This window comes from Camelus ferus, chromosome 35, assembly GCF_009834535.1.
Source record: "Camelus ferus isolate YT-003-E chromosome 35, BCGSAC_Cfer_1.0, whole genome shotgun sequence".
NCBI lineage: Eukaryota > Metazoa > Chordata > Mammalia > Artiodactyla > Camelidae > Camelus > Camelus ferus.
Window position 1 is genome coordinate 12,215,962 of NC_045730.1, and position 17,497 is coordinate 12,233,458.

A 17,497-nucleotide genomic window follows, 5' to 3' on the forward strand; every position below is an offset into this window, starting at 1 on the left:
TTTAAAAAAAGGTAAGGGAACAGAAAATAAGGAAAAAGGTCGGTCAGGAAAATCTTGAGTGAAAGCAAGGCTTAAGACAAGTCTTAAATCACACAAATGACAAACACTGCGTAAGGAGAACCCAAAGCCACGTATGTACGAGTAATGAACTTAGTTAACAAAACTGATCAGCTTTACACGATCAAACAACAGTATCTACATCCAAGGTGGGTTTTCTTAAAAAAATTTTTCATACTCTTTTGACAGTGTTAAGGCTTTCTTGTAAATAAGCTGTCCAAATATTGTAGGAAATTTTCTGGCAAACTTTTACTATATTGTTACCGACTTAATGAGGCACATATTGATATTGTGATATTCACTGATGCGACTCAATACTTACAAAGGGAAACAATAAACTTATAAAGGCAACTTAAAAGAATCAACTGGGAAACACTGAATAAAAGTTTTTAAATGATTAATATGGAGAACTGCCACTCCCTAAAGGACTACCCTGTCACAATCTGTGGGCAATAAACTGTTTAATAAGGAAAGCAGAATTCCTTCTTCAATACTCTGGTGTCTCTTTTACATTGCCAAGATACAGGGCAACACATTCCACATGTAACCAATACAAAGGATGAAAATGGTATAAAAATGAGATCACTGATTAGAATTTTTAAAAATAATTTTTCCTTTACATAGAAAAAGATGCTATCAGTGATGTTTTTCCACTCTTTATTCTGGATATTTTGCCATTTTATGTACACAGGCTTAATGCTTTATTTTTCAGGGCCTGCATTTCATACGTTCACAGTAGCTGAGAAAACATGTTACCTTGCCCTTATCAGTGACAAGTGGCCTGAAATGAAGCCACCCTTCCTTGGCAGCATCGCTGAAAACCTCTGAGGAAGAATCTTTCCTGGATCCAGAGTCTTCTGACGACTTCTGGCTGTCGATTATCTACAGAAAAGGCCGAAGAAAACACAGCAAAGTGTCAGCATTTTCCTTTTTAAATATATTTGCAACGTGAAACTGCTTTGCTGAAAAAGTCTTCTATTTAACCTTCCAAGGGAAGAGCTATTTTTGAACCATCTTCACTTTATCAGTTACATCAGAAAAATTTCTGGGTTTGTTTTTTTTTTTTTTTTTTTAAATGGTAATCGACCACCCATCATTTTTAAAAGTCACCTGAAGGAAGTTTTTAACCGCTTAACAATAATAGAAGTCATATAATTTTCCTGCTCTCAAGAGCTCCCATTTTGCTGGGAAAAGACAAAGAAGAGTAAAAAATAAACAAGAAAATGATCAGACTGTGATCAGTGCCGTTTGGAGAAGGAAACTGAGGAGGAGCTGTAAGTTGGTGATGCTGAGAGGAAGCCTCTGTGCAGAAAGAACACGTAGAATGAAATTCAGAGAAAAAATTTAAAGGAACAGCCAACCACGAGAGGTCAGGGGAAAGAAAGTTGAGAGAGAAGGTACAGCTAATGAAGGTGCACTCATTGCTATCACTTTAAATGGTCAGTGTTCGATGGGAGTAAGAGAAATAGCTAACTGTAGACTGTTGAGGGTCTCCCAGGCTGTGGCAGGGCGTGAACTGATGAAGGCGGGGAGGATCGTCATGGGATGACACAGCCGAAAGGTCGTGCTGCTTGCTACCTGGAGGGGGGTTCTAAAGGGACAACCAGGAAAGGAGGTGTTACTGCAGGAGCCCAGGTGCTGGGTGATGGCAGCTGGGACTTGACTAAAGTGAAGGCAGAGAGGAATGTAAAGATTCAGGCTATGTTTTGGAGGCAGAGTGGGTGGCACTTGAAATAGAAAAGAAAAAAGGCGAATTCCTAGATCTGGAGCTTGAACAACTGGGTGGATGGAAGGGGACTTAGTGAGATGGGGAGACGGGAGGGACAGACGCGTCTGGGCATCATACAGGTCCACTTGCCCCGGAAACCTTGAACTGCTCATTAAACATCCACATGCAGACGGTGCACAGGCAGGAGCCTCTGTGAGCTGCAGTCTGGGGAAGAGGTCAAGTCTGGAGATGTATCCTTGGGGAGATCTCTGGATAAGAGTGCCAAGGAAATAAGGGCCGACTGAGAGGAGAGACGGGTCAGAAACAGCTCTAGACCTTCCAACACTAAATATCAGGCAGAGGCAAAAATGGAAACCAGCAGAGGACAGCGTTTCAGGAAGCGACTGGGAAATTGTGTTGCCCACTTAATGAAAGGTCAAATAAAAAATCCAAGCAATCATTTGTTTTGGAACCTGAGAGTCTCCAGTAACCTTGGCCTGACAGTGTCATTGTCAGGTGTGTGGGTTGAGAAAGACATGATGTGAGGAAGTGGAACCTGCGGATAGTTTTTTTTTTTTTTTCCAACGAGTGTTGCTGTGAAAAGCAGAAGGGTAAAGCGGAGCAGTAAGTAGAGGGGGATGTAGAATCGAGGAAGATTTTTCTTTTAAACACAGGAAATAGTAGAATGCTTCTATATGATGCTGACTGAGCCGCTGGAAAGAGTGATTTTACAGAAGAGACAGGGGTCTTGAGAAAGTGAAAAGTGATGGAACCCAAAGAAGAAATGTGGGGTTGGTGTTTAATAGCATAATGTCCCAAGTAAGAAGATGTTTATTAAGATAAGAGTAAGGAAGCCTGAAAGCGCAGGTGTGCAGAAGGTCCTGATATTTTTGGAGAAGGTAAAATGAGGAAATTCCTGTCTAACTGCTTTTATTTTTTCAAGGAGGAAAAAGTAGACAGGAGGAGAATGGTTGCTTGGATTGCTGCCTAATATTTACAGTGTTGGAAGGTCTAGAGCTGGTTCTGACCCCTCTTTCCTCTCCATCGACCCTCATTTCCTCGATGATCTTATCCAGAGATCTCCCCGAAGATATACAGAGGATTGTACTAGGTGAGGGGTGGAGGGGAGGAATGAAATAATAATTTTCAGGATAGAAAAACAGACAAATTGCCAGGCGGTCAGATTTTCAGGCCATAAACTTATAAAGTGAGAAAAATCAGCACAATTGTATGTTAAAGAAATTACATATGTGACAAGTATGTTTAGAAACCACAATTTACAGTGATATTTTCCAGATGCACTCGAAACTTACAGAATAAAAGGTTATGACATTTAAGTATGAAATGCCTAATGGATAAAAGAAATAATTCTCTATGGAGAACTAAAGTAAATTAAGGTAAACAGAAACATTTCCCATTTGCTGATATTTTAAAAATTTGTGTATTTAAAAAAACACCTACCTTGATTCCCTTCAGGCTAGATACGTGCTTAAAGGACCTGTTGGAGAAGAAGTATATCAGTATTTGCAGTAAGTGCGTAAAACACCTTAAAGATGTAAAAATGATCTGATTATGACAACTAGCCTTTCATGAATAAGTGGGTATTTCATTGTTACCATGTTCATTTCAGTGTTCGATGCAAGTGAGGAATAGCAGCTAATTTTATAAAACTTCTGATTCAATGATTGAAGCTTTCTAGATTGGAAATTAAAACTGTCTCTGCATAAAAGGTGACTTTTTCTCATCCATTTTTTTTTAAGCTCAAAGAAAAAGCTACTCAGACTTAAATGCTGGGCTTTATATCATTAGTACCCACAGCTGTCATGCTCTATTAAGAGCTTCCACATGGTCAGTAATGATGGGTAAGTGGTCACCATTGGCCGTGAGTTACAGAGAGGACAGCTCGTCTGCACTGGTCCAGCCTGGACGCTGCGGCAGGAAAGCACCGTGCAGGCTGATCATGACTGCTGCTTCTCCCTCCAACCACGTTCTGGATGTTTCAGTACAGAGGACAAAGGCTGCCACTGAAGAGGCTCAGGGCTTCGAGAAGGGGTTCACATTAATTATTCAAAACAGCTTAAATTTAGGGGACAAAGTTATCTTGTTGCTGCTGCTGTTAATTTGAAATTCATTGAAGGAACTTAGGAAGGTGTGGCTGAGATGGCACTGTCCTCTCTTCTCAGAATCTGCCTCCTGCTTTCCCTCCAAACAAGAAGACCACCAGCAACAGCTGTGAAGACTCAGTCTCCAGTGTCAGGGGACCCCTGGAACTCTGCACTAGGAAATATGCATAAGGGTGGTTAAGTGCCGTGAAGTAAAAAGTGGATTCGGGGAAGGAGGTCACCAGTGGTTGCACGTCTCAAACAAAACTGCAGAGCACTGTTCTCTGAGTAAAACCAAGCTCCCTCTGTTTGGAACAGTGGGAACTGGGATGCTGGTGCTGGGGACCGGAGCCTCATGTATCACCACGGAGTGTCAGGGGAGGTGAGGAGGAAGGAGAAACATGCAGTCCTGCCATCTTTGCAGGAAGAGGTAAGTGAAGCCGACTCTGAAATGGGGCCATCACTGCTGTCTTCCAGGGGGGAAGAGCAAAGGCTGAAACAGTTCACAAAGCCACCCCGGCACCATAAGAAAGACCCCTGCTAGCCACCACTGCCATCGCCACCACCACTGCCCTGGCCACACTGCACACACACTCCCCCCCAAGTAGCTGGTCCAGGAAGAACAAATTGTATTAGAATATAAATAATAATCAAATGGAAGTTTCAGAGTATCTGTACAAAAATTCTATGATAAAAAAGACAAATCGTTCTTTGACAGAATAAGGATCAGTATGAGAAAGATGTCAGTATTTCCTCAATTAATCTGTAAATTAAACACTGTGCCAAGGAAAATATCCAGAAGAATTTAAGAAATAGAAACTGATTTTAACGTTCAAATAGTAAAATAAAAACAGCCAGAATTCTGCAAGAACATTATGAGGGAGAAAAGCCCCACCAGATGATAAAAACACTACAAAACCATTGTAATTAATAGAATCTGGTAGACATGATAGACAGACAAATAAACTGAATAGAGTCTAAAAATAAAACCAAAGACATATAACAATTTTCGTTTATAATAAAGATGACATATCAGTGGGAAAAGTATGACATTTAATAGATGATCTCGGGACAACTGAGACACACTGGAAAATACACAGTTGGCTCTTTATCTCACTAATTAGAATAAATTCCAGATGAGTCAAAGTTGTAAATGTACAAAAAGGAAAAAGATGAAGAAAAACACACAAATTTGAGAAGTAAACATGAAAGAATCTGTTATAATTCTGGAAGAAAGAAAGGCTTTTTCAGTATGATTCAAAATCAAAAGGCCTTAAAAAAAAATTCCTTAAAAAAAAAATTCCTAAATTTGACCACACACACAAAAAAATGTTTAACATTTTGCAGGGTTTAAACAAACAAACAAACAAACAAAAAACTTCAGAAAACCAAATGAAAAATATTGAGGAAAGACTTGCAACACTTATCTCAGAAAAGAGCTAGTTTCTTTTGTTTAAAAAGCCCCAGAAGTTACCCAGAAAAACCAGGAGGAAAATGGCTAGGAGACAGGAAAAAGCAGTTTGCAGAAAAAGAAACATAAGCATCCTTAAATATATATGAAAGAATGTGCAATTAATAAGAAATTTTCAAATTGAAACTGTAATATGATACCATTAGAGTTGTTAAAAAAATAAAAATAACAAGAACAACCCACCAAAGTTAATTAACATGCTGTGTTGGTGAGAGGAGCAGCAAAGACTTCTGTACCCTGTTGGAGGGACTGTGATTTGGTTTAGTCTTTATGGAGAGCAACCGACAATGGATATTGAAATAAAAAATACACAGACCCCTTGATGTAACAATCCTTTTTCCAACCGTACTCACTCCTGTATATGCTAAATGAGCTATGTACTGAAGTACACGGTATAAAGTCACTGAAGTATTATTTGTTTTAGCATGAGATTTGATCAATCTAAATGTCTCTTAACAGAATATAAAATACCAGTTAAATATATTATGGTATAACTACTCAATGGAAAATTAAACAATCATGAAAAAGAATGTGCCAGGAATACATGCACTGAATACTCTTCAAGATCCAGTGTGTAGGGCATCTATCATTTGTTTATAAAAATAATTAGAATACACACACATATGTAAGCATATGTAAATGTGAGTATGACTTTATGCAAAGAATAGCTCTGGAATTATATTAAAAAAATGATAACATAGTTATGTGTGAGAGCAGGACTGGGTGGCCGGAGCCCTAGAGCGGGAGTGATTATTTAATATACACAGTTTTACATGTATTTTTGTATTATGTTTGTGTATCACTGACTTTGAAATATTAATTTTTTAAAAAAATTCAACCGAATGTATTACCACGTAACAACCTTTGATTTTTCATTTGCATGTCTAATGTCATCAAGTTAGAAAATACAAAAGGCATCATTAATTCAGCATTTGTATGTCAAAGATATGCTTAACACCCCTAACAAGTATTTAAAACAACACACTTGAGACTTACAATTTTGCATCTTCTCGGTAGTCATCCAGGCCCTCGTCGTATGATTTTGATCGTTCTGTCTTTGAGCTGGGCTGGCCGTCCAGGCTGGGGGGTCCAACAGATTCTGCAATTAAAACTCAACATTTAGACATGTGCAAGTGGTTTCCAGATGCTTTTCTTGGCGAGAAGATCATGGTGTGTCATTACAGTTTTCTATACTGGAAAACTGAGAATGCAAGACAGTTCATATAACCACTCACTGAAACATACCCTGGTCGTGGGACAGCTGACGTCGGATTAAAGGAGCTGACGTTGTGAGGCCGGGAGGGATGGTTGCTATGGAGGGGACCTGGGAGGTAGAGGCCGAGATGACGGCAGAAGCAGGGATGTGCGAAATATCATGATCAATGCTGGGGCTAGTTGGTTCATCTGTCAGATAAAGTGAAAATAAATATTCAGATGTTAAATGGCCTAATTACTATTAACAATAACAGCAGAATCAATATTCAGTATTCATTACTGTAAAAACCTAGATAAAGATAACACATCCACAGACATAACAATAAATGACAATAGTTGGTCTGTTAAAAATCTCCTTATACAGTAACTCCAAGTAATTCCAAGAATGTGATCTAAGAAATTAAATGAGTTGCTCCTTCTACCAAACAATTAATACCTTCACTAAACTGATAAGACACCAAAGTTCACAGATATTCAGAACCTAGACCTATAAAAGCAGAATAAACACACACCATGGTAAAAGAATTACTTCCCCAATTTTAAGTGTATCACACATTATCATCTCAGGAAGCAAGCAAGGCTCAACTTTCAAGGCATCAGTTCCTAAAACCTACACCTCCCACCTCCCACCACACAAATACACAAATGAGTGTATCTTCAGCTCTTGTCCAAAAAGCTATAGCTTCTTCCAAAAGAACTTATTCATCATCAAGGCCACTGCTACAGAGGGAATGTTTGTGTCCTCCCCAAATTCATACGTTGAGAATTAATCCTCACTGTGATGCTATTAGGAGGCGAAGCCTTTGAGAGGTGATTAGGTCACAAGGATGGAGTCCTCATGAATGGGATTAGTGCCCTCACAAAAGAGGCCCCGGAGAGCTCCCCTGCCCCTTCTACCATGTGAGGATACAATGTGAGCCAGGAGACTGAGAATCATCTTCCACAACTCAGTGAAATTATCAGAATTTTGGGCATAGACTGTGGCCGAGTAATTTTGCTTTTCATTTCACATCTGTTAGGGAAGAGATTATTCTCCCCTTTCCCCAAATCACAGCATAATGAGGCATGTTAATGCTATAATATTCAATGATGGAGTAAATCACACATCACAAGGGGAGGAGAAAGTCTGTGTAAGTTGGAAGAAATGGTGACTAATATGAAAGTATATATAAAAATACATAGTGCCCCAAAAGCATGTACAGATAAATCTCTTTTACTAGAAATAAGGAAACTGAACACACTGTTTCTGGTCCAGTCCTAGGAGAAGGGACATTCACTGCAAATGACCTAAAATCCAATCTATACCTCAAACAAAGTACAGTTTATAAAAGGAGAATAAATAAATACTGTTAATGGAGTCTTCATCTTACGAAGAAATTCAATTGGGACAAACATTTCTTTTCATTTGCCTTCTGAGATGCATACATTCAGTTAAAGCAGTTACATGAGGCTGAATTTTATCTTCAATAAGCAAATAGAAGCCCTTTATAAGTAACAACTTAGTAATCTTTGGCAACACCAGAGGTGGTATTATTTTTTTAAATCTAACTTCAACCCAGTGAAATAAGGTCATCTTAAAAAACTGATCTCCCTAGGAAAATTTTACTTCACCTCATTAGTACCAATTAGTGACCATAAGGTGAAAAATTTTGAGGTTCATAAAAGTGGCATGCTCAAGAAAGTCCACTTACATTAAAGAGGTATGGTTAAAAAAGAATGCTTTAAAAAATCAAGCTACTAATAAATTAACATGTGCTTCTGATCTCCAAAACTGACCATCAAATGACAGATCTCTAGACACTCACTGAAGCTTTTTCACTAATTATAAACAGAGCTCACGAGGTGATACACCTGTTAACAACTGGTAAGGGGGTGCCGTCACCTAGTTCAATGATCCCGAAGTGTCATAGTAATAACCCAACTCATGATTGTAATGAAAATTTGTGTTTTAATTAAGACCAAGCTTCTTTCATAGGTCAGTAAACATGCATTTATATGAACATCTGGCTATCTGAAAGGCATTTTGAGACTGCGTTATTTTGATAATCAAAAATGCAGTGCTATAACTTCCTAATAGATATAAAAGGTTAAGAAGTGGTAGAACTTTGAATAGAGACTTTTTCACCCTACCATGCCCACATGGCCGCAAGTACAGAGTGTGGCGCTGTAAATCTAACTGCTGCTGTTGGAGGAGGTATTTGAAAGGCAGGTGGCGAAATTAGAGCAGAAGCAGGAATGTGCGACTATGGTCCGGACTGGGACTGCAGGCTCGCCTACAGGCAGCAAACATCACAGCAGCACAAAGCTCTGGATTTTAAAAAGGCAGGTGGAAGTATTGCTTTCAGACCTGCCGCAGGTCACAGTTACTTGGCTGAATTTCTGCAGCCTCCGTGGGTCAGACAAGTTAATGAGTGGTGATAAGATTTCGTGGGTTTGCGTGTATGTGAGAGACACGTGTGTATGAAAGATGACCCCGCTTACCAGCTGACAAATATTGGAAGTATTAATTTCAAGGAACATAGCATTTATCTTCAAAGAATTTAATAAATATTAGGCACTGATTTCACAAGTCTATCTTTGGAATGATTAATTTTAGCACACAGAATAAGCCAGCTACTAGGAATGGAGAAGACTGAGCTCCAGGGGAGGGTCAAGAGACTTGGATCCTGTCTTGTTGGAATTCCTCTGGGTATTAAATTTGTCCCTGTAAAGAAACTGGACTGGGATTATCAGAAGGGTCATTTCTAGCTCAAGAGGACTATAACAATAAAGCCACTAAAGGGGTAAAATTATCTGTTTAATTTATGTAAGAATATAAAATACTTATGGATTTTTATAAGCCAGGGAGTTTTTAGGGGGCTTTTGAGGTTTGAATTTATTTTAAAAACTGAAAAATCTGGCTGAGAATGTACTTACTACTGGCTTTATTTTCAACATTAAAGGAACTCGCTGAAAATCCAGTAAGTCTGCTTTAGGGAAGCGATTCTATAATTTTTATATGTGCGAAGTTAAAAAAAAAATTATTCCCCAAAGTAAATAAGCATAGTATTCTACAAGGGGTGCTGCAGATAAATTTGAAATATTGTAGGATAAAAGCCATGCTACTACCAAAAGGAAGATAAATGAACACCTAGAATTATTCTGTGGGGAGCAGTTTTCTTAAACTTGGAACACATAAATTTATCTAGTAAGAAGATGCCAATTCAAACCTGGGAAATCTGAGCTAAGAAGAGTGAATATTAAATTCAGAATTATCCTTTAGCCTAAGATTCAAAAGAGTAAAAGGCCAGGATTTAAATTTTAGCACATTTTTAGGGCACTGTTGAAAGAACACGAGATTTGGAGCAGGCAATCAGCTCCGTCAGTTACCTGCCGACAGACCTTAAGTCAAGGACTTAACTTTCCTTATCCATAAAGTGGGTATTTATTCCTGACCAAAATTTCCTACATGATTATCCTAAGGACTGGTACATGAAATACTTGGTAGGTTAAAGTACTGCATAATTTGGGGTTTTTGGGGGGAGTTGTCATTATATTAAAGATTACCTCACATCATCACTCAAATAATAGAAGCAAAATTATCTCTAAGCTTAAGAACTAACAGAATCAAATTTTAGGGGAAAGCTGATATACAAAAAGGATTATAAGATGATACAGTGTAATTTTTCCTTTCATGGATTATAAGCTTTGCAGAGAGACTCAGTCCGTATTTGTGTAAAAGACGGGCTGGGGTCCTGGCTGCAGCCTCCCTGCTGGAGTGAGAGACTAGAGCTCCCCGAGGAGGAGGCTGGGTTCAAGGTGACAGTTACCCAGTTCTATCGCTTTTGGGTGAATTTCAGAGGGCTAAGCTCACCTGTAGAGATGCTGTAATCCAGCTATAGCCTGTAAGCTTTAAAACTTCTAAATCGGTTTAAAATGGCAGTGCCAGCAAGGCTGCAAAGTCAGTTTCAGTTAGGCCAGTGCTAAGTAAGTACACGCATGCTGGCCAACCTTGCGGTGGGGAGGACAGGGAGGAGTATTAAAAACACGGCAAAAAAAACAGAGGAGAATGGATGCGAGAAGAACTCGATGTGAGTCATACGGCTGGTTTCTTTATATTAATAGTTATGAGTGGTATGAATCAAAGGTAGAAAGTCAGGATTGGAGAAAACACCTTAAAACCTGCTACTCAACAACAAATTATTTATGAATTCATTACTCATGTTGTGTTTTGTGTTTACTTGTAAAAGAAGTTGAAATTTATTTTCAGGACTTATTTTGAAGATTTATGAGTAGACGTAAACAAAATACTGTTAATGACTAATATTCCTACTTTAAAAACAAAGTGGTTTATTTTCTTCATTTTTCTAAGTCTTTGTGACCCAAAAGGAGTATCAGATATTAAATGTGTAGCAAAATTTTGGAAAACTGTCTTTCCGTTAAGATGTTTCATTAGCTCTGTAGTATACAGATAACTGAATAAATGAATTGGCTTAATTCTCTGATATTTTGGGAATAAAGCCAAGGCATTTATTTATTTGTCTTTGCATTGGTTATAATGTTTTCAAGTAACAAAAATAATTACTAAAAATCAGACTATAAGATTCTGGAGTGTGACAATACAAAAGCAAGCCTTAACTCTTTTCCCTTCATCCTTTTAATTTAAATGTTCCATAAAATAGCACAGATTTTAGACCAACATTTTCCAAAGTGTATTTTATGGTGTACTAAAACTGAAATACTCTAAATTAAAAAAGAAAGGATTCATGATCAAATACTTCTGAGACAAACTGTATTATATCCTGCCTAGAAAATTCACAATATATAGGAACATGTTAATGATTCTGAGAGTTCTACTGTGAAAACAGACAAAACTTTTAAAACTCAGCATTTCTCAATTTATTTGATCACTAATCTTATTTCCCCCCCCTTAATCAAATGGAATTAAGTGTTCCTAGAAAATACTTTGGGAAACACTGCAAATTGTCTCTTTTACTCCATTTCATTGTTGGTGTCTATCCCAGTAAAACATACATTTTTAGAAATAGCTAGATTGGAAAGACACACATCCATTGGTCAGATAAAACTTTGAAGCTCAATAATACAAAGATTTCAATATTAAATTCTGGAACTTAAGAACGCTTACATCCACGGACAGCATTCACAGTCAAAACAGTGAAATCAATTGTTCTTTACCCTGTTCCACTGGTGCTGTTCAGCTGATACACCAGAGTAATTGTGTGCTATATATTAAGGTCCTGGGAGACATACAGGAAATAAATGGATTATAAAGACATTTCTATGCTGGGTGATTTTTAAGTAGTAATTCATAAAACAAAAAATATCATTCACTAAGAACTATAAAGGAGAGTCTAAAAAGCACTTAAAGTAGAATCTGATCAGAACCAAATAGTATTTTCATTTTTAATGAATAAACAAAATGGTCTAATCATTTTTCTAAATCTTTATGTATATAGAATTAGATTTTTGTTTTATATTTTAGCCAAAGTTCTCTCTTCAATAACGTAATTGATCTTTTTATTCCTGTACTTAGTGGTAACGAGGAAGAAATATTAACAGATATAACTAGGAAACTTTTTATTACTCCAATATAATTTGATTATATTATTCTTATTACACAGGGAAAAAATACAATACTGTTACTCTGCTGAGATCTCATAGGCCTGTGAAATACAGCCATGGGTTGTAAATGTTTAAAAAAAAATGTTTAAAAAATGTTTGTAAATGTTTTAAAAAAGTTGTGAAACAATCATTTCTATAAAACATCTGTAAGGTTCCATCTACAATAAAATTCTACTAATCTTTGAGGTTGGACTTAAGGGTACAGATATAGTACAATTTAGGTTGAGATTCCCCATGATGTTTAAAACTTGAATATGTCATATTTATAAAAAGCATGTTATGTGGAACTTTTTTTTAAAAAAGCTGATTCTGATAATGTCACTTGACATTCCAATAGTGCAACAGCTTTAGAAAGTTTTTCTAGAAAAGAAAAAGTCTGAAATATTACTCAAAGGGAAACACATTACATTATAAAATGATGGAGAACTAACTCTTCATGAACCTACGGGGTAAGAGGGTGAGGAAGGGTATGGCCTTGGCCTCAAAGCAAGGCCTTGCATCATACAACTCCAGAGGGCGCTCTGCACAACGCATTCTGTACAAATGGTGCCCTCTAGAGTTGTCCTCTGCGATGAGGCTGAAATCAGTGAAGCCGAGTTCCAGTCTCTACTGTTTAGTAACTGTGTGACTTTGGGGAAGTTAATTAACCTCTCGATAGCTTAAATTTCTCATTTAGTAAATAAAGATAGCACAAAGGACATGTATGATAGTTCTGTTGGCAGATGATGTCCTAGGGGTCCATAGTAATTATAAGAACTTTTTAAAAAAATTTTGCTACACATTTAACCATCATCTCAAAATTATCATTCACCTTATCATTTCAACAAATACTTATTCAGTGCCATCTATACGCCAGGTAGTGGTCCTAGGCGTTAAGGACACAGAAATGAACAAAAGATCTAAAATCCTGGCTTTCATGGAGCTTCTGTTTTAGCTCTACAAAGAAGCATGTAATAAACAAAAAATACAAATGTCAAGTGGAAACAAGTGGTACAAAGATAAATCAAGTAGCTTAAGGGGACAGAAAATATCAGGTTCTGTGTATGTGTGGAGGGTACCTATTTCAGACAGGCTGTTCTGGAAAGGCTGCTTTGATAAGGTAACATCTGAACAGACGCCCAAATGTACTGAGAGACAGAGTCTTGTGAGTATCTGTGGAATGCACTCCAGGGCTAGGAACTGGTGCCAGGGCCCTCAGCTCGGCGCGTTCCAGGACTGCAGGGGACCAGCGTGGGCAAGGACGGGATGCGTGGGCAAGGACGGGATGCGTGGGTAGACAGGAGATGGGGGTGGAGAGATGGGAGTGGCGTTGGGGGGATGGTCACAGGCTTTGCCTGCCACAGTAAAGAATTTTGGATTCTATTCTGAGTAACATGGGAAGTAAAAGAGGGTTCTGATCAGAGCAGTGATATGATCTTGGTGGGGTTTTTTTTGTTTGTGTGTTTGTTTTGTTTTGGTGAGGGGAGGTAATTAAGTTTATTTATTAATCTATTTTTTGATGGAGGTACCAGGATTGAACCCAGGACCTCATGCATGCTACGCATGTGCTCTACTACTGAGCTATATCTGCCCCCCTCAAGAAGTAACATGATCTGATTTACATTTTTAAAACATCACACCGGCTGCCTTGTGGGCAGTACACCTGGGGGGGGGGGCGGTGTGGGAGCAGACTAAAGCCTCAGTAAACATGATAGTTGTCCCAAATCAGGGCGCATACTTGTCATTTAAATAATTTCCCCCCATCTACTCCAGGATTTATTCTAAGACAAAGTAATTTGACAATAAAGAGGTCTTTCCATTGGGCCCAAGTTAAATTTACAAAGAAATAAGCTTTAGAAAGTAAAAAAGCACTAGTTGAACGAAGTTGATTACTAGTGATTAAAACTGTTTGACCTGAATCAACAAGTATAATTTCGTTTGCCGAGTCTCTTGGCCCCAGAAGGTGGGAATTTGTTCCATCAAAATCAAAATTAAGAATGGGTATCAAGTACGTAAAATTAAAAAAAAATTAATACTAGAAATAATTTTTGAGAAGTAAAAGCTTATGGCTCTGGTTTTAGCACAGGGTAGAAAATGCACAACAAGTATTTTAAAATCACAGTGTAAAATTCCTGTGCCTGTTGAAATACTTTGCTGAAAAAGTTTTGTTCAATGTTCGACACATTAGCCAACGACTGTGAAATAAGCTCACCTATAAATGGGATAGAAGCCAAGGAGTCACCGGGTGGGCTGGTACTCGAGGCCTTCCTTTCCTCCATCCTTTTTATGTGGACCTCTCGGCGTGCGTCATTGGGCAGCCAGCAAGTGGTGTCTGACCCCGTCTCCTGGTCGTTCACTGCCAAGATGTAAGACTGATGCCTCAAAGGCTGCGGCGTCTGGCGACCAGATGGAGGCTTTTCTCTTAGGATGACAGTTTCTTTATTATCTACAGCACTGGACTGCTGAACTTCAGCCTCCTGTAAATTTAAATCTTGATTCCTTTGAGTGATGGGTAACTCTGAATCTGGTGTGCCAGAACTCTCATTCATCAGAGGTGTGAGCTTAACAGAAGCTTCAGCTAGAGAAGGGGGTTTCCCGGTGTCCACCTGGTGACCAGGAGCACTTTCGGCCCCTAACCATGTCTGCTGATTCAGTAGGCTGTTTTGATGCAAATGATTTACTGGTCTTTGGTCTTTAATAGAAATAAATGAGTTCTGGCTGGAGGGGGGTTTTGTGACATGCGTAGAAGGCGCTTTCAGAGAATTACTTCGGACTTTCTCAAGAGGTGACCTGTCCTGTGAAATAGCTCGAGGCTGGGACATCCCACAAGTAGTCTGAAAATTTCGGTTTGCCTGCAGTGTCTTGAGATCTGGCGGAATTTTTTTAAACTGAGACACTGATCCCGCCCCTCGGCCACTCACCCGACGGTTGTCAGAATTCACAAGGCTTGGAGCCACCGTAAAATTGGAACCCCGAGAAGATTTGTGAATTTCTGGCTGCCTGGGTCTCTCATAAATACCTCGCCGATCGTCCTGTTCGGTAAACCCGCTCCACTTGTAAGTCTGCTTTCGGTCTCCATTTGAATCAGGGAGCGGACGTTCAGAATGGACGTTTTCTAAAGTTTCACCCTGTCCCTCGATATAATCCCACGAGCGAGTTCTGTGATTACTAAAACTAACAGATGGAGACGTCAGCGTTCCTTGAGATGCACTTCTCGGGCAATACTTCATTAACACGGAGTCCTCCAGCCTCTCCTGGGACACGCTGCGTTGCCGGATCTGAACGGACTGGGGCACTCGGTCCTGAGAGGTGCTCCGACGTCGTACCTGCAGAGCGGCGCGGTTCAGTACCACCTGGTTGTAGTCTGCAGTGCTCTGAGAGGCTGCTCTCAAACTGTCTAACCTTTCCTGAATTGTCCGACAACCTATATGCAACCGCCTGTTATCAATGTACTCTTTGTAAGTTTTATAGTTTTTCCAGTCTATGTGCTGATGGGAATTTGGAGAATAGTGATTGACAGATACAGAAGGCGAATCCACAGCTGGAGATCTATTGCTTGATGGTCCCTCTGTGTGTCCGCTGTAATTGCCAGATTTCAGTAAAATCCTGGAAGGTTCCAACGACCTGGAGCCGGCTGGATGAATTAGATGGGCAGTGGGAACTGATGACAGTGGTGATGTGGTTCTTGACGCTGTTTTTAAAGAGGTCTGCTCATTTCTGCCATACCTCACCTCTTCAGTTCTGTGCGAGGGAACCGTGTGGGTGTTCCTATTAGGTAACAAATCTACAACCTTCTCAGAAGGTACAATGACAGTCCTTACACTTTCATTGCAGACACACACTGCTGTGTTTGACTTGGCCACATCTGGGGGTGACGGAGGCACTTGGATTTCCATCCGGTAGGCCCTGCTGGGCTGCGTCAGTACTGGTGGACTGGTTTGCTGTTTGCTGGAGGAGGAGTCTGGAGGAGCCGTTTCAGCTGGCTGCGCCATGGCTGAAGGGGCGGACGGAAGCCAGGGGTAGCAGATCGGTGGGGGCTCGGGTATGTTGCGGGCATTGCCGCTGTAGGCTTCATTGCCTTTCAGGTAGGCATCTTGAGAATACGCCTACGTGGAGACGAGAGAAAGGGGTCACTTAAAATTCATCAAAGGAACACTCACTTCCACTCTTGCAATGCACTACTTTACTTTACAGTGCCCGGCCTCATGCCTGAATGGCATTCACTAAAGCATGCGTGCAAACGTAACAACATAAGGGTACTCCACAAATGCAGAAAGGGGCTAGTCTCTCAGAAATCAAATAAATTGTAGAATTTGCAAAAAAATATAAATTGTAATGGCCTTTTTCCCCAAAAGGTCTGAAACACACCAAATTCCCCACCACCACCACCATCAATCAGATATAGATGTCTTGCTTCTAAAAATTTCCCCTTTCAAGTTTTATAGTTTTTCTTTTTTTTCTCCAGCAGTTGGCAGGTTAAATGGCTGCTAATACATCTCAGCAAAAGAAGAACCTGGTCTTTTGCCAGAGCGAAGGTGAAAATATGAAAAATCTTCACCAAATACACCTTTATTTGAGGCACTACTGTTATCATAAATTAAATAATATACTGAAGGCTGTCCTGCCAATGAATGATTACTGAGTCACTAAAAATAATCCATTGTGATAAATTAAGTCCTCCAGCAGCCATGCTAAATACTTACTTAAAATAGAGAATATGTACATTTAAGAAATTAAACACTTACTAAAGGCATAAGATATGAAAAAAGGTGATTCATCTTCCTGTATATAATCTGTAATTTTTATTTCACATGAATGCAAGATTATATTGTACAAATTTATTTGGTCTCTTTTACCTATTATAAGGAGACATTGCTCTATTACTATCAGGCAGGCATGCAGCTCAAATTATTCTTTATCAATTATTTATGAAATTATCTAGAAATATTTTTTAAAACTTAAAACTAACAAATTAAATACAGACGACTCTACAAAACAGCTAATCGATGCAGTTCAGGACTGTGTACAGCAGCTGAGACAGTTAGGTGTGGTGTCATATTACATATTCTCCCCTAATCAAAACAAGCTTAATTCAAGACTATCATCACATCCTGTCTTTGCATTAGACAGCCTGCAAAGCTCAAGTGCAGCCACAAACATAACGTAACAGCAAAGTACTAGAAGAGAGAGGGTGAGATGCTTAAAGAAATACAGATGCAGATAAATGTTATGCTTTAATGCCAGTTATGTACAGGATACAAAAGAAAACCAAACATAAACAGGAAAAGTAAAACAAGACATCACAAACACATTCTGCAAATTAGTAAGATTAACACCACGGAG

At 39.0% G+C, this 17,497-nt stretch overlaps 1 protein-coding gene across 1 annotated transcript in view; it reads right to left on the reverse strand.

Moving 5' to 3' along the window:
• The window catches only part of ARHGAP21 (Rho GTPase activating protein 21), a 119,501-nt gene that overhangs the window by 14,076 nt on the left and 87,928 nt on the right, over positions 1-17,497 (reverse strand). The window contains 5 exon segments of the mRNA XM_032473852.1: positions 814-939; positions 3,227-3,263; positions 6,335-6,437; positions 6,584-6,742; positions 14,367-16,260. Of these exon segments, the coding sequence (XP_032329743.1) occupies positions 814-939; positions 3,227-3,263; positions 6,335-6,437; positions 6,584-6,742; positions 14,367-16,260 (2,319 nt within the window).